The sequence below is a fragment of the Physeter macrocephalus genome, chromosome 11, assembly GCF_002837175.3.
Source record: "Physeter macrocephalus isolate SW-GA chromosome 11, ASM283717v5, whole genome shotgun sequence".
NCBI lineage: Eukaryota > Metazoa > Chordata > Mammalia > Artiodactyla > Physeteridae > Physeter > Physeter macrocephalus.
In genome coordinates, this window is record NC_041224.1 from 68,178,425 (window position 1) to 68,204,002 (window position 25,578).

At 39.0% G+C, this 25,578-nt stretch overlaps 1 protein-coding gene across 18 annotated transcripts in view; it reads left to right on the top strand.

The window, feature by feature from the left end:
• Nucleotides 1-25,578, top strand: part of SCAPER (S-phase cyclin A associated protein in the ER) — a 491,770-nt gene that overhangs the window by 416,671 nt on the left and 49,521 nt on the right. For all 18 annotated transcript variants that reach the window (XM_055088136.1, XM_028495131.2, XM_024128925.3 and 15 more), the window contains one exon: nt 9,199-9,354. In XM_055088136.1, the coding sequence (XP_054944111.1) occupies nt 9,199-9,354 (156 nt within the window). The remainder of the gene's footprint in view (nt 1-9,198; nt 9,355-25,578) is intronic.

Genomic DNA, 25,578 nt, shown 5'->3' on the forward strand with positions numbered 1-25,578 from the left:
CCTGCCCCCCACCTCTGGCAACCATCAATCTGTCCTCTGTATCTATGAGTTTTTTTTTTTTATATTCCACATATAAGTGAGACCATACAGTATTTGTCTTTCTCTGTCTAACTTATTTCACTTAGCAAAATGCCCTTGAAGTTCATCCATGTTGTCACAAATGGCAGGTTTTTCTTATTTTTTATGGCTGAATAATATTTCTGTGTGTGTGTGTGTGTGTGTGTGTGTGTGTGTGTGTGTGTGTGTGTGTGTATTTATTGCTTTTCTTTATCCATTCATCTGTTGATGGACACTTTGTTTCCATGTCTTGGCTATTCTGGATAATGCTGCAGTGAACATGGGAATGCAAGTATCTCTTCAAGGTAGTGATTCACTTCCTTCAGATATATACCCAGAAGTGGAATTGATAGATCATATGGTGGTTCTGTTTTGAATCTTTTGAAGAACCGCCATACTGTTTTTCATAGTGGCTTTACAAATATACTTTCCCACCAACAGTGTACAAAGGTTCACTTTTCTCTCCACATCCTTGGCAATATTATCTCTTGGTTTTGGGGACTTTTTGGTTTTGTGTTTTTGTTTTTGATAATAGCCATTCTAACAGGTGTGAGGTGGTATCTTGTTGTGGTTTTAATTTGCATATCCCTGATGATTAGTGATGTTGAACATCTTTTCCTATACCTATTGGCCATTTGTATATGTTCTTTGGAAAACTGTCTATTCAGGTCCTTTGCCCATTTTTTAATTGGATTATTTGTGTTTTTACCATTGAATTGTAGGAGTTCCTTATTTTTTCAAATATTAACCCCTTATCCAGTATATGGTTTGCAAATATTTTCTCCTGTTCTGCAGGTCGCCTTTTCATTTTTTTGATTGTTTCTTTTGCTGTGCAGAAGTTTTTAAGTTTGAAGTAGTCCCACTTGTTTATTTTGCTTCAGTTGCTTGTGCTTTTGAAGTTATATCCAAAAAAATATTACCAAGATCAATGTCAAGTTTTTTCCTCTATGCTTTCTTCTAGGAGTTTCATTGTTTCAGGTCTTACATTTAAATCTTTCATACATTTTGAGTTCTTTTTTCGGAAATGGTGTAAGATAGGGGTCCAGTTTCATTCTTCTGCATGTAGTTATCTGATTTTCCCAGCACCGTTTACTGAAGAGAGTATCCTTTCCCCAGTGAGTATTCTTGGCTCCTTTGTCAAATATTCATAGACCAGATATGCATGGGTTTACTTCTGGGCTCTCAATTCTGTTCCATTGCTCTACATGTCTCTTTTTATGCCAGTACCATACTATTTGGATTGCTGCAGCTTTGTAATATAGATTGAAATCAGGAAATGTGACACCTCCAGCTTTGTTGTTCTTTCACAGGATTCCTTTGGCTATTCATGGTCTTTTGCTGAAGCACAATTCTTTTCATCATGTTCAATTAGAAATTTATATCTGTCTCTCAAAGCAGGGAAATCAAAATTTGCAACCAAGAGGCAAATAGATGAGTCCCAGGCCCTGATACCAGCCTTTTGGAGTCAAAAATTAGTAAACATAAGGCATCTATTGAAGGAGAAATTATAAAACTGTACTTTAGCCAAGCACTTTCCTAGCTGCTAGGATGTACTACAGGCACCTCAGGCTCCACAAGTTCAAAAGTGAACACATTATCTTTCCACCCAAAGGAGATACTTTTCCTGTGTCTTCTGTCCTTATCTGTAGCACCAGTATCCCATTCAGTTACTTAAGCCAGCATTCTGAGCATTGTCAAAAACTCTTCACAATCCTTTACCAAACAAATATCCAATTAAGTCTTTAATACCTATTGATTCTACCTTGTAAATATCTCAGATTTCTTACCTTTGCTCCATTGCTACTTCTTTAAGAGTGCAGTCTCTCTTGCAATAGCAGATAGCTTGCCTCTGCCTCTATCCCCATTCCCCTTTTTAAAATAGATTGTTTCCTAATTATAAAATTAATATGTGCTCAGTGAGAAAAACGATTTTAAAAACACAGAAAAGCACAATGGATTTTGTTGAATACACAAAAATTATCTTTAATCCCACCACCCAAAGATAATCATTGGTTTTGTTTTGGTTTTGGTACATATATATGTGGTTATTTTATGAAAAAATTGTAATACTTATACACATTGTTTGGTCATACTTTTTTTTAAGTGATTTTTTCCAAATCAACAGAAACTTGCAAATGAATTTTTACTGGCTTTCCAAGTATTTAATTATGTAGCCATGATTTGCTTCAGGTAACCTATTATTACTTACATAGGTTTATTCTAGTATTTTACTCTTACAGATAATACTGTAAAGAACATCTTTTCCTACAATTGATTATTGTCTTCTATCAAACACTGAGAAGTATAATTTGGGGGTCAAAGAATATGCATTAAGGATTTTGATCCATATTGCCAAATTGTCCTACATAAAGATTACATATGAGTACGTCCTTGTACCCTCAGCCTAGACAATGTCGGATATCATCATTCTTTTGAGTCTTAGCCAAACTGAGAGGCGAAAATATTTCATTTTTTATATTAGTAGTTATATTGAACATTTTTTAATGTTCACTGGCCATTTTAATTATTTTGTGAGTTGCCTGTTCATGTACTTTGCCCATTTTTCTATTGGAGGTATTGACTTTTTTAATTGTAAAAGCTCTTCATGTATTAAAATCATTAGGCACATGCATAGAGGGGCAACCATATGAAAGATGGCAAGAGGGCAGCCATCTGGAAGCCAAAAAGAGAGGCCTCAGAAGAATCCAACCCTGCTGGCACCTTGATCTTGGATTTTTTTGGCTTCCAGAACTTTGCTGAGCTATGGATGGAATGTGCTAAAGAACAGCCAGCCATCTTGTACTATGAAATGGACTCCATTGCTGTAGATGATGCTCCTATTTGTCAGGATCACTGTTGATTCCCTGTGATAATTCTCTGTTTACAAGGTCTTAGTTCATTACTTTTGATCAGATTGTGTCATCAAACAGATGGCCTCACAAGAAAGCCAGATAGTAACTATCTATAGACAAGAAACCATTGTGAAAACTCAGAATGCAGGAGGTAGATGAGACTGAAGCATCTCCCCCCAGACATCAGAGATCAAGAAGTACCACATTAGAAGGGTAAGAGGAGCAGCTACACTCTGACCACAACAACCCTCCCACAGGCCAGCACAACACTGCATGAGCCCCCATCCCCCCACAAGCCTGTGGTTTCTCCAGTGGGAAGAGGGAGCCCAAATGGACATCCAGCTCTCCCAGCATTGTGGGACACTTCCACTTGGGTCTCACCTCACCGGGATTGCTGGGGGAATCTGCAGAGCTTGACCACTGGTGATCAAGTACAAAGGTGTGGAGGGGCTGACAGCAGTCAGCACTCAGATCTTGGTGGACTGTATTGCTGCTTGCAGTGGTGCCCAAGCGGAGATCCCAGGCAGCAGCTCTGCCCATCTGTGGAGCTGAGCCTGTAGCCCCATCTGGCCACGGAGCTCAGTTGGCAGTTCTGCTGATTAGGGTCCCCAGTCCCCAGACTGTACTGGCTGTAGAGCTTGTTTTACCACACAACCTGGGCAAGAAAGCAAATTATCATCCTTGCCCTCTAGCTCAGCATTGCCTTCATTCTGACCATCCAGGGAGGCCAGCTGGGGAACCCAGGCAGCTGCAAAGCCCAAACTATAGCCCTTCTTAGGCAGGGGACCAAGCCAGCAGAACTACCCAACTGTTGAGCTTGGCCTCTGACCCCACATAACCAGAAAGAGTGAACAGTAACCCTGGGCAGTCTTAGAGCCCAGCTATTGTCCCACTCAACTACAGAGCATAGCCTGCATCCCCACCCCACAATGGAGCCCAGACAAAGACTCTCCCAACCACAGAGACAGTTTCTTTACCCACCCAGCTATGGGATATAAATGGAGGCCCCTCGCAACCAGAGAGGCCAGCCAGCGACCTTGCTAAACATCAGAGCACAGCGAGTAGCCAACCTGATCAAGAAGCCCAGCCTGTGGCACAGCCTTTCAGAATATTGAAGGAAAAAACTGTCAACCAAGAATGCTGTACCCAACAATGCTGTCCTTCAGGAATGAAGGAAAAATAAAGACTTTGCCAAACAAACGGAAACTGAAGAAGTTCATCACCACTAGACCTGCCTTACAAGAAATACTAAAGGGCATTCTTCAAGTTTAAAGAAAAGGATGATAGGGACTTCCCTGGTGATCCAGTGGTTAAGACTCTGCACTCCCAATGCAGGGGGCCCAGATTCAATCCCTGGTCAGGGAACTAGATCCTGCATGCCACAATTAAAGATCCCGCATGCTGCAACTAAAGATCCCACATGCTGCAACGAAGATCCTGCACGTGGCAATGAAGATCCCACGTGCCCCAACTCAGACCCAGCACAGCCAAATAAATAAATAATTTTTTTTTAAAGAAAAGGATGATAAGTAATAACATAAAAACATATGGATGGGCCTCCCTGGTGGCGCAGTGGTTAAGAATCCGCCTGCCAGTGCAGGGGACATGGGTTCGAGCCCTGGTCTGGGAAGATCCCACATGCTGTGGAGCAACTAAGCCCGTGCACCACAACTACTGAGTCTGCGCTCTAGAGCCTGCGAGCCACAACTACTGAGCCCACATGCTACAGTTACTGAAGCCCGCACACCTAGAGCCCGTGCTCCACAACAAGAGAAGCCACTGAGATGAGAAGCCTGTGCACCGCAACGAAGAGTAGCCCCCACTCGCCGCAACTAGGGAAAGCCCACATGCAGCAATGAAGACCCAATGCAGCCAAAAATAAAATAAATAAATTTTTAAAAAGACGAAAAAAAACATAGGGATGTGTAATACTCACTGGTAATGGTAAAATATAGTCAAAATTTGATCCTCTGGTATTGTAATGGTGGTGCATAATTCACTTACAAGTCTAGTTTGAAAGTTAAAAATCAAACATAATAGATATAAATATAACCACAGTAATTTGTTATTGAATGAACACTATAAAAATATGTAAATTATAATATGAATAACCTAAAATATGAGGAGGGAGAAATAAAAGTACAGTTGACTCTTGAACAACACAGGTTTAAAATGTGCAGGTCCACTTACATACAGGTTTTTTTCAATAAATGCTACAGTGCTACACAATCTGTGGTTGGTTGAATCTGTAGATGCAGAACCGAGGGTATGGAGGGCCAATGATGGGACTTGAGCATCTGTGGATTTTGGTATCTATAGCGGGTCCTGGGACCAATTCCCCACAAATACTGAGGGACAACTGTATAAAGTTTCTGTATGCTATCAAACTTGTTATCAACTTAAAATAGGATGTAATATATATGTTTTATTTAAGCCTCTACAAACCTGTAGTAGATACATATAGTGTAAGGAAGTCAAAGCATACTGCTGCAAGAAGTCATCAAATCACAAAAGAAGACAGCAAGAGAGGAAGCAAGGATCAAAGGATCTAAAAAACAGGAAATAATTAATGAAATGACAATAGTAAGTCCTTACCAATCAGTAACTATCAATATGTTAAGTGTAAATGGATTAAATTCTCCAATCAAAAGACACAGAGTGGCTGAAGGGATAAAAAAACAATATCCAACAATATGATGCCTATAAGAGACTCATTTTAGCTTTAAAGACACACATAGACTGAGAGCAAAGGGGTGGAAATAGATATTTCAAGGAAATGGTAAGCAAAAGAAAGCAGGGGTAGCTATATTTATATCAGACAAAATAAATTTTAAGCTAAAAATCGTTAAAAGAGACAAAGAAGGTCATCATATGATAGAGAGGTCAATCCACCAAGGATATGACAGTGGTGTGGTAAATATTTATGCACCCGACATCGGAGCACCTAAATATATAAAACTGATACTAAAAGAACTAAAAGGAGAACAAAACAACAATACTATAATATGTTGGGACTTTAATACCCCACTCCCAACAATAGATAGATCTTCCAGACAGAGAATCAATAAGGAAACAGCAGATTTAAACAACACTATAGGCCAAAAGGACCTAACAGAGATATATAGAACACTCCATCCAACAGCAGCAGAATACAAATTGTTCTCAAATACACATGGAACAATTTCTAGGATGAATCCTATGTTATGGCACAAAACAAGTCTCAACAATTCAAGAACACAGAAATTATATCAAGTGTCTTTTCCAATCACAGTGGTGTGAAACTGGAAAACAGTAACATTTTACAGTAAATACATATGTCAAATCATCACATTGTACACCTTAAACTTACATGATGTATATGTCAACTATATCTCAATAAACATGGGGGGGAAAATACATTAGCCCTTCATCTTACAGGTTTCAAATGCTTTTTCTGTTTGTCATTATTGCCTTTTAAAATATTTAAGTTTTCTATTATTTTACGATGAAGTATATCAACATACACCTAACAAAATTATCAATACCTATGTACCAACTTGACAACATTTTTCAGTAACCAATAACATTTTTCCATATTGTCTTAGATCTTTTTTCTTATTGGTAAGAAACCAAATGTTGTAGATACAGCTAACTCCCCATCTCCATCCCTTTCCCCTTACTGTCGCTCAAGATGTAAATCACTATGTTAGAGTGTGTGTATATAGATACTATGCATTTTTTTAAAATTTTTATATATGTGTGTAATATATATGTATATATGTAAATATATACAAATATATATAAATATATTTGTGTTTATAAAATTTATATGTATATATTTATATATAATAAATAACCATAAACAGTATATTCTGCTTTCTATTTTTTGTGTGTATTTAAAATTTACATAAATGTTATCATACTATTTTGTCAGTTTCTATGTTCACATAACATGGGGTTGAGATCTATTTATGTTGATGCATATAAATCTGATAAATTTATTTTAACTGCTCTACAGATTCTATTAAATGAATAAATTCCCAGTTCATCCATTTTCTATTTGAGGGCAATAGTTTCTATTTTTTCACTATTTCAAGCAATGATACAATGAATATCCTTGTAGAAACCTTCTTTTGCACCTATATGGGAGTTTCTCAAGTTTATATGCCTACAGTAGGAATTTATGAATGTTATGATAAATGCATGTCCAACTTTACCAAGTAACACCAAATTGTTCTCCAAAGTGATTTTACAGGTTTCACTTTCCATCAGTAAAGGATAGGAATTCCATTTCCTCATATCCTTATCAGTGTTTTATATTAACTCACTGATTTTTGTCAGTCTGATATTTGTGAAATGGTATTTTGTATTGTCTTCATTTTCATTGTATTTATGATTAGTAAGTTTGCATGCATCTATTTTTAAAATACTGCTATTATTACTACTAGTAACAATAAAACTAATAATAAAATGTATCAACTTCTTTGCATGTATTAGCTTATCAGTCACTTATTACAAGAACCTTATACTAACATTCTATTACATTAAAAAGGAAACAGACTAAGAAGGGCAAGATAATTTGCCCAAGGTCATCCAGTAACTTGCAGGGCTAGGGTTCAGTATGTCAATATGTCATTTTCCTTCATTATAAGATAATAGGGTTAGTGGTCATCATTTCATACTTCCCAATTTTAAAACTGTAGGATAGTGGTCCCCAACCTTTTTGGCACCAGGGACCGGTTTTATGGAAGACAGTTTTTCCATGGACTTGGGAGGGGGCAGTTTGGGGATGATTCAAGAGCATTACATTTATTGTGCACTTTATTTCTATTATTATTACATTGTAATATATAATGAAATAATTATACAGCTCACCATAATGCAGAATCAGTGGGAGCCCTGAGCTTGTTTTCACTTGCCACTCACTGATAGGGTTTTGATATGTGTCTGCAAGCAATTGATTTATTATGGTCTCTGTGCAGTCAAACCTCTCTGCTAATGATAATCTGTATTTGCAGCCACTCCCCAGCACTAGCATCTAGTACTGCTTCAGCTCCTGATCATCAAGCATTAGATTCTCATAAGGAGTGCACAACCTAGATCCCTCGCTTGCACAGTTCAGAGTAGGGTTTGCACTCCTATGAGAATCTTAATGTCACCGCTGATCTGACAGGAGGTGGAGCTCAGGCAGTAATGCGAGCAATGGGGAGCGGCTGTAAATAAAGATAAAGCTTCCCTGGCTCACTAGCCACTCACCTCCTGCTGTGCGGCCTGGTTCCTAACAGGCCACGGATGCTCAGTAACCAGATAAATGCATTTCCTAATGTAAAAGGAGAAAGGGAACATTATTTTATACCTTTTAAATAGTAAATTTAGAAGAGGCTCCAAACATGAATTATTCATCAGCTTCTCCTTCCTTTTACAAAAAACTGTATTAGTAAATGAATAGTGATAGGGATTTTAGTGCACTTACAAGCGGAAGCATCAATTCCTTTGCACATTAGTGCTGAAAGTTTGTATGTGTTGATTTTCAGAACTGCTATATTCAGAGTCCTGCGCTTTTCATACATGTAAATGCAGTAGCACTGAATTGGTATAAAATCTCTAAGCTAAGGCTGATTTATCTACAAGCTCATTTATAGTCTTCAGATATTTTCAATTATTTCTGCTTTGTGGACTAATAAAAGAACTACTGTTGTTGGTCCAGGTTAATAAACAGCTCTGGAAAACTGTTTAATAGACTGAAAAGATGAAAGTGACTTCATAAATGTTACTGTCAACTCTCAGGACTGCTACTTTTCATAACAGAGGGCACTTAGATTCTCACTGTTTGTTATACTCCTAATGGTGATAGGGTTTAAAAAAAAAGTAGAGAATCTAAAGTGGCATTAGAAGTTTAGGTTGTAACAGGAGTGTCTGGGTAGCATTATCTTATTTTCTGAATCCCTGAATTCTGGTGAATTTAGCTTCCTAGTACTTTAAGAAGTACTGCTTTTCAAGAGGATAGAGATCATTATAAATCATTTCAGTTATTGTCAGACTCTCTAGACCAGTGAGAATGATCAGATGATCACTTTCCTGAAAAAATAGCATCAGAATAACCAAAAGAGAAAAGAGAATTTACAGAAATAGCTGATTATTCAGGACTAAATCTAAGGAAATTGTTATTTAAGATGCTGTACCCAAACCTGTGTGTGTTGTGTTTGCTTGTTTGAAGGGTCTAAGCCTGTGTTTGTTACGATTTATCTTTGAAGGTGAAGATGTTGCCAGACTATGCAGATTGATAACACACATTTCTCCCCACATCTAGCTACGTGGTGAACATTGGTCTGATCGACAAGCTTTGTGGCTGCTTCCTCTCTGTGCAAGGCCCAGTGGATGAGAATCCCAAAACAGCCACATTTCTGCAGCATGCCGCAGGGCTCTTACACGGACTGTGCACGCTGTGCTTTGCTGTCACCAGAAGGTAAGGCCTCTACTTGATGTCAGTCTGGAGTCAACTGTTGAAACATCTCTTGGATTTTGCTCATTTTGGAGTCATTTCATAGGGATGTACATGGTCATCTTGGGCTCTTTTCATCTTTGTGCTACCTCTGTCCTTATTGGCTTCCCATATTGAGACTTGTCTAATATGTCTCATTTTCCCTGGCTACATGCTCCTGTCAGAGCCTGTTTTTCTTGTTGGTGTCATAAACTTAACTATAATTTCTACAAGAGACCTTAGAAGTCATCCAGTTCCTCTTCCACTGAGATCCAGAGGAATCAAGTGATTCTCCTTGAGTCAGCAAGTCAGTGACAAAGCCTAGACCAAATCAAGTCAGGCCCTCAGCGCAACACGGCACAGCTTCCCAGTGCCGTGACCATCACATGCTTTCAATTATACCCTCCTAGTTTCTTTATTTTCCCCTTTGTCCTTCCAAGGTATCTCCATGAATAAGAGAAAGGAGCCATCCAAAAACAGTAGCCCCCTGACGTCACACATGACCCATGGGCATCATTTTAGCCGGTGTGCCAGGGACTACAACTGGCCTGCTTGGCTCTTTAAACCCCCTCACCCCACCCTGTGGACTGTCCTCAAAAACAGTAATTCTCTAAGAGAGACAGAGTAAACCGCCTCGTGTTCTTTTCTCTCCCCTCCTACCAAGTAAAAATCATTTGCAATAGTGACTCAGTGTTTCTGATAGAAATATGACATGTCCCTCAGGCATATTAAGGATGTTCAGTAAAACAATTTTCTTACAATTAAATTCTAAACAGCACTGCATACAAATTATATATTTATATATATATATATATATATATATATATATATAAGGGATTTGTCAAGAAGAAAACTAATGATTTGAAACTAATAAAGTCTAGCTACTTAAAGAAATCTTATCCAGCCATATTCAATGTACACACAATGCTAATGTCTGTATTCAGAATATTTTAAAAGAGAATTTGTTTTCTGAAATGAACTTCCTCAACATTTGTTAGTCTGTTATGCATAGGACCCCGACACCCACCTATTCTTCCTTATTCTTGCCTAGTCCCTCTACCCCGAGTCACATTTCTAGGAAGATTAAGACTATCTGAGTGTCAAGGAAGCCAAGCACGGCCTGTAGTCAGTGTTCCACTTAGTCTGTTCCCTCTAGAAATGTAGCCAGAGCCTACCTTCCAGGGATTTGATGAGAACTCAGGAAGTGGCTATTTGGAGGTCTGTGACCTAAGTAAGTTCGGGTGGTCCCACACCGCCCAGAGGCTGGCAGCAGTAACAGGGCTCCATCCAGGGCATTGGCACCTGCCAGTTTGGAGGCTGCCATGCTGCCCAGCTAGCTCCTGTGCAGTAGCCAGGCCACTCCTTGGGAGGTATCCTCTCACCCAGGAGACCCTTCCAACACTCACTCTTTTGTATACACACCATTATAAACCTGCCAGCGTCTCAAGTCTTTGTCACCTATACTCTTTCCTTGAATCCAGATGAATATCACACACATAAACATTTCCATATGTGGTTGTTGTATAGTTTGTGGGCTTCAGCTTTCACTTACACATGGATTCAGTCACTTGAAATCTGTGGAACTTGAAAGAAGCTTAAAGGTCATTAATAGCCACTCATTTTTATAGGGAAAGCAACTGAGCCAAACTAACTTGAATTAGGACCCAAGATTCCTCCCTTGGTGTTCCCTCCTACACACTTGACTTTATATTATTAAAAATATGGGAGCATGCGTTTTGTTTCTTTGAAAATTTTCTCAATTACATATGTGGAAAACAGGATCCTCTTCTCTTTAACACACACAGTCATGTCCTTGTCTAGTAGACATTGACTGAACATCTGCCTTGGGCCAGACACCAAGCTAAGTACTAAGGTTACTGTCCTCAGGGAGCCCAGAGTCTGGTGTGGAGTCAGACTTGCAAATTAATAGCTACAACATAATAGCTGCAACAGAAGAGATGTGCACAGATGTGCACATCTTTGCACTTCCAAAGGAGGTCAAGAGGGCTTCAATGGCCTAAATCTTAAAGGATCCAGGAAGACAAGTGGAGTAAAGAATTCATTTGGGAGAAAGGGCATAATATGGGCACTGCATGATATAGTAGATGTTATTGGTGCCTGTGGCCTATCAGGAGGTCACCTACAAGTGGCTTCCTGTATTTCTCTGCCTGAGGATATTCACTGAACAAGTAGCTGTTTGCTAGAAGTGCCAGGGAGTTAACATCCCCAGGAGTGACTCTCCAACATTTGGTGGGTAATATCCCAGCTCTGCTAGCCCTCAGTGGGACAATCCTGAGGTATGTTCTATACAGTTTCTCAAAGGGGCCCAGTGGTAACCTGTTCATTAACACATACTTGATTGGCTTTTCTCCCTACCCTCTTTTCCTTCTCTACTGCCTCACAAATAAACTACTAACACCCATATCTTTGTTTCAGGGACTGCTTTTGGGGGCAACCCAAAACAAGAGTTATGGATATATAAGACATTGTCTCATGTTCAGTTTGATGTAGTTTACAATAGGGTGACTTTGAAGAGTGGCAGGAGATGAGGTATTCAGTGAGCTCCATACATGTTCAAATTTCTGTGATAGGATGATCACTCCTGAAAACTATAGAAATGACTGGAATGGCATGAGCCTAGAGGCAGAGGAAATAGTAAAAAGGCTCTTGAAATGTTGAGGGCCTGTGGAGACAGTAGAAATAGAGAGGAGCAGATACATTGAGGACACAGAATAAATGTAAGGGAAATGGCATAGGGCTGATACTATGGGATGTAAAAGGAAGTGAGGAGTCTGCAATGACTCCCAAGTTTCTGACTTGAAATTTTTGAGTGGTAGATGGTATGGTCTCCAAATTAGGTGATATACGTGGTTTTCCATGATTCTAGACATGCCTAAGGATTATCCAGGCAGACCAAAGTGTGAGTGTGTATGTATGAAGTTTATATATAAAACCTTATTCTATATGTATATACACACACTCATAAAATGAAGTATAATTATTTCTATATACATATACAACTGGATTTTAAATAAATCAATGATTAACCCTTAGTGGTTTTTAAGAATTCTTCATCTATTTTTTACCCAATATAATTTCCTTCTCCAACCTCAGTTACCCTGCAAATTTCTATTGGTAGGCCTTGCTACAAAAGCAGGTTAGGGTGGTTTCCTGGCTTAATTTACCTAGGAAATTCTTAGCAGTATCAGTGTAAGCTGCTTCTCTGAGAAACAAGAAGAATGACCCCTGTCTGCTATTCTTCCTCTCATCTTTCAATCTGCCAGCATTTCCTGAATACTACCAAGCTACAGAAATACAGGGAGTTTTTCCTACATCTTCTGATTTGTTTACCTCTAATATTTACAGCCCATTTTGTGCTACAATACTTCCCATTTCTTCGTGGAAATTATATTTTTAAACTAGAAACTACAATGACCTGTTGAAAGCACTTTGTTGCATGTGTTAAATAGTCTCAGCACAAGGTCAAAGCCATGTGGGGAGAAAGGTAGCTTGGTCGTTGTTATACTGGAGGAATTCACATAATTCCTGTTGGGGCTGCAAAGGGAAGCCAGCCAGAGCCTGAGCGCCGAGGAAGGCTTGTCCTCAAAGCCTTTCTGTGACCAACAGGAGTAAAAGACAAAAGGGGGCCAGAGAGACCTTCAAAAACTGCCTCTTGTGAACTGGCAGACCCTGAGATAATTATGTACACTAATTGATAGCGCAGGGCTTTGAGTAAACACTTTGCAGTCAGCCGGTGGCCGGCCTTTGTGATGGTGATTATAGCAGGTCTGCCTTTGCACTGCCCTCCTATTGTGCCCTTAATCTTCTAATTTTTACCTAGGTTTTCTGAAAGACAATTTGGGTGTCAGTATTTACACTGTTAATCTCTGCTTCAGCATGGGGGAGAAAAGTACTAACTGATGATTTTTGTACCAGGCTTGGTTTTGAACAGTAAACTTGTATTTCTTTAAGTAAAAATCGAAATTGTGATCTTCTGGTGAAAGGATTGATTTTTATATTAGGATTACTCTATAACTTTAATATGCAAATTGTTCGCTAGCTATAATTCTTAATCACTTCAACAAAATTCAACAATCTGTAATCGGACTTTCAGAAATGACTGTTTGGCCTTAACTGTTACCAGTTTTCCATTCTTGAGCCTGCAAGAAATAAGGAGAAAAGGATAGTTTTCAAATCTCAGGGCAGTGGCTCAACTGCCATAATTGGCTGAGGCTCACTGAGTCCCCCTTAAGGTGCTGGCTCCTTAGCCAAACTAATAGGATCCAAACATTAATAAGTGATTATAAATTGTAACCAACACAAAACCTTTCACTTAATCAGCAATCATTTCTAGATGCATAACTATGCAAAGTACTATAGCAAGAGGGCCAAGAAGTAGTGGATCCAAAGTGAAAGAGTTTACAGTCCTTATGACTGCACAGAAGAAAAAGAGGAGCTTGTAAAACTTAGTTAATTCTGATTGGTTGGAAAACACTATTATGAATGCTAGAATATTTTTACACAAAAAGAAATTTGTGGTTTTTATTTTCGTATCTGTAAACTACACTAACAAAATGAGTTCTAGCCAAGGTCTCTGGAAACCTGTGTCATAAAAAGATAAGAATGATTTGTAATTTAGCCCATTAATTATGTGGATATAAATGAGTGCTTCTCAAGTGTTTAAGGGTGCTTGAAAACCATTTGTTCAAGCAAAGGTAAACTTTAACTCTGCCTGCCTGAATTATTCATTCATTCATTAGACAAATATTTATACAGTGCTTGCTCTGTGCCAGGCCCTGTGCTAGACTTGGGGGAAAACAAAGATGACTAAGATGTTGATCAAGTCCTCAAGGACCTTGTAAGCTAGTAAAGAAGAGGTATATACAAATATCCATGGTATAAGGCAGAGAGTGATACAGAGGATAGAAAATAACACACAAAAAGCACTTAGCATGCTGCCTGGCACATAGTAAATGCTTAATAAATATTGGATTATCCCATCATCATTGATGGACTTCAGAGGAGGGAGAGATCACTCTTAGTTGTAGGAATTAGCTGTTTTCTAGAGCAACTAAAATTTAATCTAGGCCTGGAAAGATAAAAAGAGTTGGAACATTTAGAGTAGAGAAAAACGTAGACAAAGAAAATAGCATACGCAAAGACATCAAAGCAGAAAAAAACATGAAGAATGAACAGAGTACTTAATTTGGCTGGATTTTGAGATGTATGTAATGGTGATTTTAGTGCCTACCAGACTGTTATGATGTTCAAATGAGGTAATAAATATAAAAATACTGTGTGATGTATAAAACAATCTGCTGAATGTGGTGGTGGCAGTGGTGTCGTTAAAAGCCTTTGATCAGGGCAGTGACATGCTAAAAACCATATTTGGGAGTTATCATGTGACAGTGTATGAGAGAGGCTGTGGAAAGTGGGAAAGACCATTAACAGCATCTGGGCAAGAGGCAAAAGGAATGGAAAAGAAGAATCTTTTTAAATCCTCTCATAGTCTCTCTTTTTATGTATGGTATCACTGGTCTCTCGGGCATCAGGCTCCAGATGTCATCTCTCTCTCATCCGTCTTCCCTGTACCCCAGATCTAATCTGCTGTCAAGTTCCATTGACTGGAAGGAACCTTAAAGTCACCTTAATCCAGTCTTCTGTTCAGATTTGTAGCTCTTCAATAACTTCTTTCAGTTTACATTTGAGTATCTTCATTGACAGGGAACTTATTATTTACCAGGGGAGCCTATTCTGTCATTGATCAGTTTTAATGCTTTGAAAGCCTCTCCTTATACCAAGCTGTAATCTGTCTCCCTAATACTACCTACTAGTACTAGTCCTGTTTGCTCCTTGGCAACATATAGATTATTCTAACCCCACTCTTCTCCCTACACTTCTCCCGTCTCACCATACCACATATTCTCCTTTGCTTTCATTCTTGTTCCAGTTACTATGGTTGTGTAACAAATTACCCCAAAACTTAGTGACATAAAATGACAATCTATTAATCTCACAGATTCTGTATGTCAGGAATTCTGTCAAGATACAAGGAGAATGGCTCATCTTTGTTCCAGTGTCTAGGCCTCAGTTGGAAGACTTGAAGGCTGGAGGTTGGAATAATCTGTGCACTTGTTCACACATGACTGTAGTTCACGCCACCTGTTTGTTAGGGACCTTTCCACGTGGTGCCTCTGCACAGGCTAATTTGGGCTGCACAGCATGGTGGAGGTTCAAAGGAGGAGCATCCTGACAAGTGAGAGAGCTAGGTGGAAACCATGTCACCATTTATGACCTAGCCTCAGGAGTCATGCAGCATCCCCTCCACTGAATTCTGTTCAGCAAGGCAGCCACAGAGTCCCATTCAGCTTCAACGGGAGGAGAAGTAGACTCCGTCTCTTCATGGGCAATATAAAGGTTCTGGAAGAGCGTATTGTACCAGAAATATTGCTATGGTTATGTTTGAAAAATAGAGTCTTCCACATTCCAACCTACCCTAGAGATAAATGTGTTCCCAGTATTCTGTTCTCATCTGTATTCTTTCCTCTCTGCAGTCTCATACTTGGTATTATCATTTCTCTTGGCATCTTTAGCCACTGTCCTCAGACAAAAGGCTTGCTGGTGTTGGGAGATGGGGAATGAAGTAAACATAATAAGACTAAGCCAGTGTAACTAAAGGAAATAACGTGTTGAACACTGTTTATGTGCCCCAGGCTAAGGGCTCCTCATGAGTTATCTCCCAGCAATCCTAACACTGTCCAAGAGAGCATAACAGCCTCTAGACTGATAAGGAAGAATGATTGTCCGAATCCTTTAGGTCTGGAAAGTGAGAAGAATACAGGAACAGGAACCTCTGGGCTGTTTCTATATTCACAACTGGGCAAATGCTAGTACAGAGATTTCTGAAAGATCTATCCCAGCTGGTAATAAAGTCATAGTTGACTTGTAGGGACAAAAAGATGATCACTTCATTGCTGCAATTCAAACTGTGTGTCTACTGTGTGCTAGGCACTATGCCAGAGAAAGGGAGCTGTCTGGGCCTTAGCCCACAGGGCCAGCATTTCGGAGCAGGCTTCACTGACTTACTACTCCCAGAGGGGAGAGGGTGTGATGAAGGTAGTCTGCCAATACGTATGCAGGCTCACCAGACTTAGGATAGCAGTATATGCCTGGTGTACACTTGCAGTGGAACTCCCACTGGCTCTAGGACTTTGGGGGCCAGGATCTCAAGAGGAAAATCCTTTTGTACTGTTGTATTGAAGAGCCCAGGTTTGGGAGTCAGAAAAATGTGAATGCAGTTCCTGCTCTCCTAGCTCTGTGACCAGTGACAGATTCTTTAGCTTCTCAGTGCCTGGTTCCTCACATTATAAACATGAATTTGACAATTCTTCTTCACAGAGTTGGACAGGGTAGGGGCAAATGGGGACTAACATGTCTGTCACCCTAACCTTCTGCCCAAGGTGCTTTTTTATATATATTTATTATACACCACCCTGTTCCAAAAAGATTTGAGATGGCTTACAGAAGTACGTATGTCTTATTTTTAAAAATAAATGAAAAAAATTAGAATAAAAGAAAATAGGTAGGGAAAAGTAAATGAAGCCAGAAGCAAGTAAAGTTAAGGCATAAACCATATTCATAAACAAGCCCCTGATAGACATTTCCTCTTGGAATTCCTACTGGCAGTTTCTACCAGGAACTTATATTTAATATGTCAGATTCTAAGCTCATTGGCTTTCATCCAAAGTTGGCTTTTCCTCATGATTACCTTATTCTGCTCATGATTGTAGTAATATGAACAGATTTTAAGACCTCAAACTTTTATTATCTTTGACTTCTGTCTTTCAGAATCCAATCCAGTCCTATGCAATTAAATCAAAAAGATGCTTGCCACAGGGCTTCCCTGGTGGCGCAGTGGTTGCGTGTCCGCCTGCTGATGCAGGGGAACCGGGTTCGCGCCCCGGTCTGGGAGGGTCCCACGTGCCGCGGAGCGGCTGGGCCCGTGAGCCATGGCCGCTGGGCCTGTGCGTCCGGAGCCTGTGCTCCCCAACGGGGGAGGCCACAACAGAGGGAGGCCCGCATACCACAAAAAAAAAAAAAAAAAAAAAAAAGATGCTTGCCACAGAAATATGAGATGGCACCTGTTATTTATACCTATGACTTGATATTTGTCTACTTCTAATTCACTAGTTCCTTTGTCCTGAGTATATGTTTTGTGTCTTCAGATGAAAAGGTTTCCCTAAGGAGAGAGACTAAATATCCTAGCAGCTACCCTTCAGGCACCTAGCACCAGGCTAGAAACAAAATAAGAAGTCGGTAAATAGCTATGACTGGCAGCATTAGCAAATACTCGTGTGCACCATCGACCTATGCCAGGGCCCCATTTCCTGGGCTTACTCTTAGCATAGGAAGAAGAGGTGCCTATGTCTCACGTTCTTCCTCCCCTGAGGTAAGAAGGAGACGTCCAAGGCCTTCATACCTTTGGCATACCTTTCTGAGACCAGTTCTCTCTCTCTTCCTTCCATCGCTTTAGCAAATCTTTATTAATTACTGTTTACTGAGCACTTGATATGTGCCAGACACTTGTCGAGGTATTAGGGATCCAGTGGTGAACAAAATACTCGGTCTATGGAGCTCACAGTCTAACAGGAGAAAAAGATGATAAACCAGTAAATGAATAAGATAATTTTAGCTAGTGATAGTGATATGAGAAAATAAAGCAGGGTAATATAGCAGAGTGATTTGGGTGAGTGGTCAGGGAAGGCCTCTCTGGGAAGATGACACTGAGCTAAGAGGGAGCCAACTCTATAAAGATCGGAGGAAAGAGTATTCTAGTTGAGCAGAATAGGAAGTTGATGACTCCCAAATATCTGAAGTGGGTGTGTACCAGAAACATAGAAGGCAGTGTGCTGGAATGTGATGAGCAAGAAAGTGCTAGGAGATGAAGGGCCAAGAGATCAGGACAGAGAGAGTGGAAGTTTGGGTTTTATTCTAAGTGTGATAGGAAGCCACTGGAGGATTTTAAGCAGGAGAGCAGCATGATCTGATTACTTAAAAAGTAATGGCTTTTTACTCTGTGTAGAATGGATTATAGGGGTAAGAGTGGAAGCAGGAAAGATTAATTAGGAGGGTACCGCATCACGCAGCCCAGATATGACAGTTTTTTCCTCCCAGTTACTCACCCAGAAGAAGTAATTGCTTTCATTTGGCAACACAGCAGAGCCTCTGGCAGAGCTCCTTCAGCCTAACTGCCAAATACTAAAGATAAGAGAAGCCCAAAGTATCAGCTGAACTAGCCAAAATCAGCACAGGGCCCTTTTGTGTTTTACAGTGATAATGAGAAAACTGAAGATAGAGGGGTCAGAAATGTCCCATCTGAGAAGCATTCTTGGACAACAGTCCTAGTCTGTAGTTCCAAGATCTAGGACCATATACTGTTGTCAGTCATCCAGAGCTGCCGTATTCTCACCTTTTGGACTCCTCCCTGCCCTTTCTCCATTCACCTTTGGTTGTCCCTAGACTGTCTTTATCTTCCACTTTCTTGGTCCTCCTCCCAGGCCTCTGCCAGAGACCACAGTTTCTTCTTAGGGGCCTCACCCTTTACCTTCCATTCTCATTGGTGTCCTCTTGGTCTTCCTCTTTCACAAGCATGTTCTAGGTTGTTGATCTCCAACAACAAGAATGTCTCTCTGTTTTCATCATCTATCACTTCTCTTCCCAGAAAGGTTTCCTTCTCAATAGTTCCTCTTTGAATTCAACTGAAACTAATAACCAGGTACTTTGGAAATCCTCCCAAGTAATCAGCCAGCCTCACCCTACCTAATATTCTCATTATTTAATTTCCCCTATATTTTTCCTCTTCTCTAACCAAATGTCCAGACTATCTTATAGTGCTTACACATGTATCTTTTCTACCTTGAGTTTGCTCTTGCTCTCATATCTCCACTAAGTCATCCTCATTCCCTTCAACAGGGCTCCAAATTAGATCTGCATTAAACAAGCTATTTTCTCCCTCTACTGTATACATAAAATATAGGGTGTGTGTGTGTGCGCGTGTGTGTGTCTGTGTAGGAGACTATAATTTTTGAAGTAGATTCACACCTGTTATAACACTCCAGAACTGAACAGAATCTTAGACATCTTCCTGTCCAATGCCCAGCTGAGTTTTGAGTGCCCTCTGTGACTTCAGTGAATGTATTCCTCCACTGATTGCAGATAGTTAAGAATGTAATACCTCACCAACAGCCCATTTAACTTTTGGGTGTTCTGATTGTTAGAAAATTTTCTGTAAGTTTATCTAATATTTGCTTTCGGGGTAGCATCTCTCCTCTGGGGCCACAAATAACGGTGTAATACCTCTTCAGTTTGAAGATAACCTTTATATCCTCCAGTTCTGAAACAAATTTCCCAGTCCCTTCAAATGTACCTCAGGTGACATTGTTTCCACATAGTTTTACCACACAAATCACTTTCCTTGGGAACTTTCTGTTACATCAGTGTCCTGAATGTAGTACCATACCCAATGGTAGAACCAGTACTTCCAGAGTAGTTGTTCATTGCATTGGATCAGGATAAACCTTTCTGGTTGTGTACGTTTTACTCTGTTAGCTCAGTCAAAATTGAATTATATTCATGGGTAATCAAGCAAGACTGTTTCTTCATTTGAATGAATAGGAAGCTAATTTGCTAAGTCTTTTTCCCCCACTTATCATTGAAAGCTATATTCCAGTCCCCTGTCACTTACCTTCTTCCCATCCTAAACATATGCAGTTAGTTTTTAAATCTAAAAATAGGATTTAATAGTCATTTCTATAAATTTCATCCTTTTATAGTCCTCATTTATTTTTAATTAAACTTCTTTTTTATTTTTTACTTCCTCCTCCTTGAAACTATCTTCACTTTGCTTCTAGGGCACCACACTTCGCTGCTTTTCCTTCTACCCCACTGGTCTCATTTTTCAGTTTCCTTTGATGATTTATTCTCATCTCCCCAACTTCTACACTTTGGAGTATCCCAAGGCTCAATTCTCAGACTAATCTATGTTCACTCACTAGATGAGCTGGCTTTAAATACCATCTGTGTGTTGATGACTCCCAAATATCTCAAGCCCAGATCACTCCTCTGAACTCAGACTTGTATATTTATTCATTTATTCAACAAATGTCTATTGAGTGGCTACTCTATGTCAGATACTGTTCTAAGCCCTGGAGACAGACAAAATTCCCTACCCTTGGGAAGCTCATTTTATCCAACTTCTGATCCAGTATCTTCACTTAGGTGTGTAATAGGCATCTTGAATTTAGCAAGTTTAAAGCTGAACTCCTCATTTTCCTCCCCAGACATGCTCTATCCACTGTCTTTCCCATTTCTGTAAATGGCAGCCACATTCTTTCAATTACTCAGGCAAAAAAAAACCACTGAGCCGTATTTTACTCCTCTTTTTCTCACCCCCACATTCATTCTATCAGGAAATCCTATTGGTTTTCCCTTCTGAATATTTTTCAGAATCCAGCCACTTCTTACCACATCCATGACTACCATCCTGGTTCATCCACCATGATCTCTCACTTGGATGATTGAAACAGTCTCTTAACTGGCCTCTCTGCTTCTGTCTTGGCTCTTCTAACAACTTTTCAACCAATTAGCTATAGTGATTATTTTTAAACCAAAGTCATATTATATCACCCCTCTGCTCAAAACCTTACAATGGCTTTCCATCTCATTCAGTAAAACCCTTATAATGTCCTTACAGTGCTCTACAAGACCCTACCTGATCATCTTCCTGTTTCCTCTCTGACCTCATCCCCCGTTGTTCCTCCACTTTGCTTAACCAGCTGTAGCCACACTGGCCTTCTTGCTCTTTCTTCAATATGTCATGCATGCTCCTTGGGACTTGCTGCTCCTCTGCCTAAAAACACCCTTGCCATGGGGCTTCCCTGGTGGCGCAGTGGTTGAGAGTCCGCCTGCCGATGCAGGGGACACGGGTTCGTGGCCAGATATTTTTGTAAAGCCTGAGTTTCTTTCACCCAGTATGCTTCAGGGTATTAAAAAAAAAAACTTCAGGGCTTCCCTGGTGGCGCAGTGGTTGAGAGTTTGCCTGGCGATGCAGGGGAAACGGGTTCGTGCCCCCGTCCGGGAATATCCCACATGCCTCGGAGCGGTTGGGCCCGTGAGCCATGGCCGCTGAGCCTGCGCGTCCAGAGCCTGTGCTCCGCAGTGGGAGAGGCCACAGCAGTGAGAGGCCCGCGTACCACAAAAAAAAAAAAAAAAAAAAAAAAAAAAAAAAAAAAAACACCCTTGCCTCAGGTATCCACATGGCTTCTTTCCTCACTTTCTGTAGAATTCTGTTTAAATAGCACTTTAGAAAGGGTTTCCCCAACCACCCTATATAAAATAGCATCACACACACACACACACACACACACACACACACACACACACACACACCCCTACATCTTCATTCCCTACCCATATCCCCTGCTCTTCTACAGTACTTAGCACACCTGACATACTATATATTACATATGGTACTTGTTTATTTGTTCATTGTATCTCGTTCACTAAAATGTAAGTTTTATGAGAAAGAGAGCATAGATTTTACTGCTGAATCCCAGTGCCTAGAAAAGTGCTTGCACAGAGTAGGTCCTCAGTAAATATTTGTTGAATAAATGAATCATGAATGAATAGGCCCATGTGACAGAATAATGCCCCTCCTGAACATTCTACCCCAAAGCAAAATACACATTCTTCTCAAGTGTATATGGGACATTTTCCAGGATAGAATACCATGTTAGGCCACTAATTAAGTCTCAGTCGATTTTAAAAGATAGACATCGTACAAAATATCTTCTCTGACCAATGTGATGAAGTAAGAAATCAATAATAGAAGTAAAACTAGAAAATTCACAGATTTGCAGAAATTAAACAAAACACTCTTAAACATTACATAATGATCAGGGATCAATCCAAGAAGAAGATATAACAGTTGTAAATATATATGCACACAAGATAGATGCATCTAAAAACATAGAGCAAATATTAACAGACATAAAGGGAGAAGTTGTCAGTAACACAATAATAGTAGGGGACTTTAACACCCCATTTATATCAATTGACAAATCATCCAGACAGAAAATCAATAAGGAAACACTGGCCTTAAATTACACATTAGACCAAATGGACTTAATAGATATATAAAGAAGATTCCATCCAAAAGCAGCAGAATACACATTCTTTTAAAGTACACATGGAGCATTATCCAGGATAGATCACATCCTAGGCCACAAAACAAGTCTCAGTAAATTTAAGAAAATTGAAATCATGTCAAGCATCATTTCCAACCACAACGCTATGAGACTAGAAATCAACTACAAGAAAAAAACTGCAAAAATTATACAGGTGAGGCTAGACAATGTGCTACTAAATAACCAATGGATCACTAAAGAAATCAAAGAAGAAATTTTAAAATACCTGGAGACAAATGAAAACAAAAACACAAATATCCAAAATCTATGGGACACAGCAAAAGCAGTTCTAAGCGGGAAGTTTATAGTGATACAAGCTTACCTCAGGAAACAAGAAAAATCTCAAACAAACAACCTATCCATACAGCTAAAGGAACTACAAAAAGAACAAACAAAACCCAAAATTAGTAGAAAGAAAGAAATCACAAAGATAAGAACAGAAATAAATGAAACAGGGTGTAAAAAAAAGAAAAAGAAAAAATCAGTGATACCAAGAGCTGGTTCTTTGAAGATAAACAAAATTGATAAACCTTTAGCCAGATACATCAAGGAAAAAAAAAACAGAGCACAAATCAATAAAATCAGAAATGAAAACAGAGAAGTTACAGCCAGCACCACAGAAATATAAAAGATCATAAGAGATTTCTACAAACAGCTATATGCCAATAAACTGGACAGAAGAAATGGACAAACTCCTAGATATGTACTATCTTCCACGACTGAACCAGGAAGAACTAGAAAATATGAACAGATCAATTACCAGTAATGAAATTGAATCAGGAATTTTAAAACCTCCCAAAAAACAACATTAACAAATTGAGGAATAAAAATCATATGATCATCTCAATAGATGCAGTAAAAACTTTTGACAAAATTCAACATTGATTTATAATAAAAACTCTCCACAAAGTGGGTATAGAGGGAACATACTTCAACATAAAAAATGACCATATATGACAAACCCATAGTTAATTACATACTCAACAGTGAAAAGCTGAAAGCATTTCCTCTAAGACCGGGAACAAGAAAAGGATGCCTGGTCTCACCACTTTTATTCAACATAGTATTGGAAGTCCTAGACACAGCAATCAGACAAGAAAAAGAAATGAAAGGAATCCAAATTGGTAAGGAAGAAGTAAAACTGTCACTGTCTGCAGATGATATGATACTATACATAGAAAATCTGAAAGACACCACCAAAAAACTACTACAGCTTATCAATGAATTCAGTCAAGTTTCAGGACACAAAATTAATATACAGAAATCTGTTGCACTTCTATACACAAACAACAAACTGTCAGAGAAATTAAGGAACAATCCAACTTACAATCACATCAAAAAATAAAATAAAATACCTAAGAATAAATCTAAGGAGGTAAAAGACCTACACTCAGAAAACTCTAAGAAACTGATGAAAGAAATTGAAGATGACATAAACAGATGAAAAGATATATACCATGTTCATGGATTTGAAGACTTAATATTGTTAAAATGACCATACTACCCAAGGCAATCTACAGATTCAGTGTAATCCCTATCAAATGCCAATGGCATTTTTGACAGAGCTAGAACAAATAATTTTAAAATGTGTATGGAAACACAAAAGACCCCAAATAGCCAAAACAATCTTGAGAAAGAAGAACAGAGCTGGAGGTATTATGCTCCCTGACTTCAGACCATGCTACCAAGTTGCAGTAATCAAAACAGTATGGTACTGGCACAAAAACAGACACAAAGTTCAAGGAACAGAATAGGGAGCCCAGAAATCAACCCACACACTTATGGTGTCTGTGACAAAGGAGGCAAGAATATACAAGGGAGAAAAAACAGTCTCTTCAATAAATGGTGCTGGGGAAACTAGACAGTTACATGTAAAAGAATGAAATTAGAGCATTTTCTCACATGATATGCAAAAATAAACTCAAAGTGGATTAAAGACCCAAATGTAAAACTGGAAACTATCAAACTCCTAGAAGAAAACAAATAGAATACTCTTTGACATAAATCCAGTATTTTGAGGGATCTGACTCCTAAGGCAAAGGAAACAAAAACAAAAGTAAACAAATAGGACCTAATTAAACTTAAAAGCTTTTGCACAGCAAAGGAAACCATTGACAAAATGAAAAGACAACCTACTGAATGGGAGAAAATATTTACAAATGATGCAACCGACAAGGGGTTAATATCCAAAATATATAAACAGCTCATACAACTCAATATCAAAAAAAGAAACAACCCTATTAAAAAATGGGCAGAAGACCGAAAAAGACATTTCTCTAAAGAAGACATACAGATGGCCAGTAGGCACATGAAAAGATGCTCATCATCGCTAATTATTAGAGAAATGCAAATCAAAACAAGTTACAACTGATACCACAGAAATACAAAGGATCATAAGAGAATATTATAAACAAATATAGAACAATAAAATGGACAACCTAAAACAAATGGACAAATTCCTAGGATGTATGATCTCCCAAACTGAACCAGGAAGAAATAAAAAATATGAACAGATCAATTACCAGCAATAAAATTGAATCCGTAATAATAATTTAAAAAAACTCCCAACAAACAAAAGTTCAGGATCAGATGACTTCACAGATGAATTCTACCAAATATTTTAAGAAGAGTTAACATATATCCTTCTCAAATTACTCCAGAACATTGCAAAGGAAGTAACACTTCCAAACTCATTCAGGGTGACAGCATCACCCTGATATTAAAGCCAGAAAAATATATCACAAAAAGAGAAAATTACAGGCCAATATCACTGATGAATATAATTTCAAAAATCCTCAACAAAATATTAGCAAACTGAATACAAGAACACATTAAAAGGATCATACACCATGATCAAGCGGGATTTATCCCAGGGATGTAAGGATGGCTCAATACCCACAAATCAATAAATGTGATACATCACATTAACAAATTAAAAAATAAAAATCATATGATCATCTCAATA